This window comes from Corythoichthys intestinalis, chromosome 22 (assembly GCF_030265065.1).
Source record: "Corythoichthys intestinalis isolate RoL2023-P3 chromosome 22, ASM3026506v1, whole genome shotgun sequence".
In the NCBI taxonomy this organism is placed as follows: Eukaryota; Metazoa; Chordata; class Actinopteri; order Syngnathiformes; family Syngnathidae; genus Corythoichthys; species Corythoichthys intestinalis.
The window spans coordinates 24,475,767-24,479,760 of record NC_080416.1 but is presented as its reverse complement, the minus strand read 5'-3'; the positions used below and the strand labels follow the sequence as shown (position 1 = coordinate 24,479,760).

At 38.1% G+C, this 3,994-nt stretch overlaps 1 protein-coding gene across 1 annotated transcript; it reads right to left on the bottom strand.

The window, feature by feature from the left end:
* Positions 1-904: 904 nt before the first annotated feature.
* afp4 (antifreeze protein type IV) lies at positions 905-2,656 on the bottom strand. Its single transcript, XM_057828125.1, has 4 exons — positions 2,556-2,656; positions 1,528-1,593; positions 1,340-1,463; positions 905-1,256 (listed from the first exon to the last, which is right to left on the bottom strand). Exons 2-4 carry the CDS (start codon positions 1,571-1,573, stop codon positions 1,043-1,045), a joined length of 384 nt encoding a protein of 127 aa, XP_057684108.1. The 5' UTR covers positions 1,574-1,593; positions 2,556-2,656; the 3' UTR covers positions 905-1,042.
* Positions 2,657-3,994: the final 1,338 nt, after the last annotated feature.

The window sequence follows — 3,994 nt, the reverse complement described above, 5'->3', positions numbered from 1 at the left end:
CCCGGCCCCTCATCAGGGAAGGGAAAAGTTATGTGGCCCTCACAGGAAAAAGTTTGAGGACCCCTGGATTAGACTATTTAACTCCAGTTTAGAGGGTAAGGTGTTCATTGACTCTTCTACTGCTTTGAATTTGGCTGCTAAGGAAGAAGAATCTCAGAGTGCTCATGTTTTTTTGGCCCTTTGTTTGTTTGTCATGTAGCAAAACTGCCAAAACACATGTTTCGCCCTGAATAAATAGTTGTCCCTGAAGAGGGAACTCAATTTTGGGGTAATGAGATCAAAGTTCACGAAGGTCAAAATATAATTTCACGATAACAGTATAATGGATTAGCCTATTTAACTCCCAATTTACAGGTTAGGGTCTTCATTTTCCATTGACACAATTATTGCCACGCTTTGAATTTGGCTGTTAAGGTGGAATAGTCTCATGAGTGCTCGTGAATGTTTTTGTGGCCCTTTGTGTGTTTGCCATGTGGCCAAACTGCCAGAACAAATATTTCTTCCTAATTAAATAGTTGTACCGGTACTTGAAGAGGTAACTAAATTTTGGGGTAATCAGGTCAAAGGTCACAAATGTCAGATAATACAATTTTGTGGTAAAACATCATAACGGATTGTCCTATATTACTCAAATTTACAGGGTGGACAGTGCTTTGAATTTGGCTGCTTAGGCTGAAGTCTGTTGAGTGCTCCTCTAGCTGAGTATATGTTCCTCGAATTGAGTATATTTTTTGTGGCCCTTTTTGTGTTTGTCATGTGGTCCAACTCACCAATCTCAAACAAATTTAAAAATATTTTGAAACAAAAAGCATTTTCTTCTTTTTTACTAAAAGCCTCACCTCCAATTATGCATTGGCTGCCGTGACAGCGCTAGACCATGAATAAGTTATTGTAACATCTCATCTTGTGTTTCAAGATTTTTATTTCACTTTGGATTTGGGGATGAAATCCCCCATGTCACAAAGGTACAGAAACACTTGACGTTCGAAAAGGAAGTCAGTCCATGATGGAAGAAGATTGGCTGTGGGTTTCCTTTTTGTCTTTAGTTGGTCAGGGCCTTTGTCTTTTCCGTAAGGTCCTTCACGAAGGCCTCAATCTGCTCCTGGGCCTTCTGCAGCATGGGCTGCATCTGGGCCTGAAGGCTGGTGGTCATGGGCTCGATCTGCTCCTGCGCATTGGCAGCGGCGGCTTTGATCTCATCCAGGACCTTGGTCAGCAGGGGTTCAAACTGTTTCTTCTGCTCTTCCAAGAAGGTCCTGCAAAGTGGAGGAGGTCAGAGTCTCCAGTAAAATGGATGCAGTGAGTAAATTGTACGATGGTGTTCTTGCGTCGTACTCACTGAGCCTGGCTGCCGAGGTCCTGGGTGTTGATCAGCTTGTTCATCTCCAAGGTGACTTGGTTCTTGATCTCCTCGAATTTCTGGGTGATCGCGTCCATGTCGAGAGCTTCCTGCGCAAGGCTCCCTGTATATGGGTTGCAGTTTTTAGTCAGCGGGTTTGTCGTTATATTTGCATGGAGATATCTTACCTTGAGCCAGGGCGATGACAACGAGGGCGGCGATGAGGAATTTCATGGTTGCAGTTCGGAGGAGACCTAGAAAATAAGTAGAAAGATTCATTATTGAGGTTTCTGCAAGTAAAATCCTTGTAGGATTTATTTTAAGTGTTTTAAAACTGAAAAACCTTTGAGTAGATTTTGGATAGTTTTATCCCTGGAAACGTTTTTTTGGGGTGTTGCAGTCATTGCTATTGTTCAAATTTGACCCTTGGGTTTAAAAAAAAAAAGACTTTTCTGGGATTTACAGAAACTTTTGTGAAATTATAAGGAGTGTTTTTTTTTTTTTTTAAACTATTTAAAAATAATTGTGTAAGTCTATTTTTTGTGAAGGTATGCCCAATATTGAAGGAATTAAAATACTCTTATTTTAACCATTGCAGTTTTTGTGAGATTGGAGAGCATTTATAGTAGTCCAATTTCATTGTGTGTAATTTTTGCAGGATATACAGTAGTTTCTTTTTAAAGTGCGCATTATTTGGGGGGATTTATAGTATTTCGAGCTATACAGGTTTGGTGGGATTTCTTTTTGTCTTATTTCAATTAGTCTTCATTTACAATTTTGGTATGATATATATGTATTCATCTTCTAAACTGCTTAATCTCACAAGAGTTGCGGGGGTGCTGAAGCCTATTCCAATGATTTACATTGTCTTATTTTGCTATACTATACAATACTATACTATACTATACTATACTGTACTGTACTGTACTGTACTATACTATACTATACTATACTATACTATACTATACTATACTATACTATACTATACTACACTACACTTATTCTGTCCAATATCGAAGATATTTACCTTTAAGCAGCACATTTTTTGAAAATTTAAGGTCATAGTTTAAAATACACAACTTTTGTGAGGTTTTGTTTAGCTGTAACCTGCAATACTTGGAAGATTTACGGCAATAGTATGTCAATAATCACAATAAAACTTCTGAGAATAATATTGTAAGAATTAAAACTACATAAAAGGCAGAAAGCGACTTACCTGTAGCACAGGAGGATTCAGACCGGATGATGGTGGCTACTCGTCGGCTCGGGACTCTTCTTATAGCCCTTCAGTTGGGGCAGCAGAGTGCGTTCTTGATTGTGATTGGATGAGATAATGGTATCTAAATGTGACTGTTTCAGCGCTGACAAAACATTGTTCCAGTGACCCTTGCTGCTCTTAGTGCCACTTGGACAAAGTGAACCAAAGTCCATTTGTGTGTGTGTTGTGGTGGGCGGGTTCCTGCCTTATCACGTTGATTAAACCAAACTTTTGATGACTAACAAGTGAATGATGACGCAGAGGACAGTACATTTGGTCTTGCCACATCAGCTTCCTGACAAACACATTACATCATTTTCCCGTTGGTATCTTTCTGTGATTTTTGGTTTTAATTTACCCCGCATGACTTTTTTTTTTTTTTTTTAAATACAATGAACATTTTAGAATTGTGGTTACATTTCTGAGTGTGTTGGCTGGACTCAAAAGGTTTAGAGACTTGTAATACTTGGGTTTTCATTAAGTTTGAATGACTACTCAAACTTGTTAAAGGGCAACTGAAGAGCTTTTCGGATTTCGCTCTTGTGTGTTTTACTCAGTTGAATTGTATTAAATGCATCATTCACTGTCTCAAAAAGTCACATTAAAAAAAAGATATAATTGACCGCGTAGTTTTTGAGTTATGGCCATAGCAACACCATAGCAACGAGGGACGCGCCGCCCTGCCGACCGCTACCTGATGACGTAACTTCCAGAGAGCCTCGCCACCACTCTGCACAAGGAAATATGGCAACACGCTATCCTCGCCATATATTGCAAACATTTTCTGGGTTTTACTTGCGAGATTCGTCATGCCATCTCGATGTGTAGTGATGAATTTTTTTTTAGGCATGTACCGAAAGCAAAATTCTTGGCCGAAAAATATATATATTTTTTTTTCATTAAAAAAAAAAAAATCCCCTTATACTTGGCATAGGTTCTACAACCCCCGGAGACATTAAGGCAAGGTAAGACAAAGCAAAGTTATTTAGTATATAGCACAATTCAACACAAGGTAATTCAAAGTGCTTTACATCACATGAAGATCATAAAAATCACATTAAATCAATAAAACGTAAAAACATAACACAATTATACATAAAAATCGCATTTAATCACAAATAGAATAAAAATTTTTTTTTTTTTTAAATACTACGATAATTAATTAAAATCAGCAATTGAGATAAAGCACAAGAGGAATAGAAAGCGAATAGATTGAAATATATAGTTATGGATATGCAGTGCTAAACAAGAGCGTTTTTAGCCCTAATTTAAAGGAGCTAACAGTTTGAGCATATTTCAGACCTTCACGTAACTTGTTCCAGAGGTGAGGAGCATAATTACTAAATGCTGCCTCACCCTGCTTGGTTCTTGTTCTTGGAACATACAGGAGACCGGTT

Excerpts from the sequence above, each read along its gene's own strand:
- afp4 (XM_057828125.1), bottom strand. The coding sequence starts at position 1,573 with ATGAAATTCCTCATCGCCGCCCTCGTTGTCATCGCCCTGGCTCAAG. Across the intron at positions 1,464-1,527 it reads TGTCATCGCCCTGGCTCAAG|GGAGCCTTGCGCAGGAAGCT; the intron begins GTAAGATATCTC and ends ACCCATATACAG. Across the intron at positions 1,257-1,339 it reads GACCTCGGCAGCCAGGCTCA|GACCTTCTTGGAAGAGCAGA; the intron begins GTGAGTACGACG and ends TCCACTTTGCAG.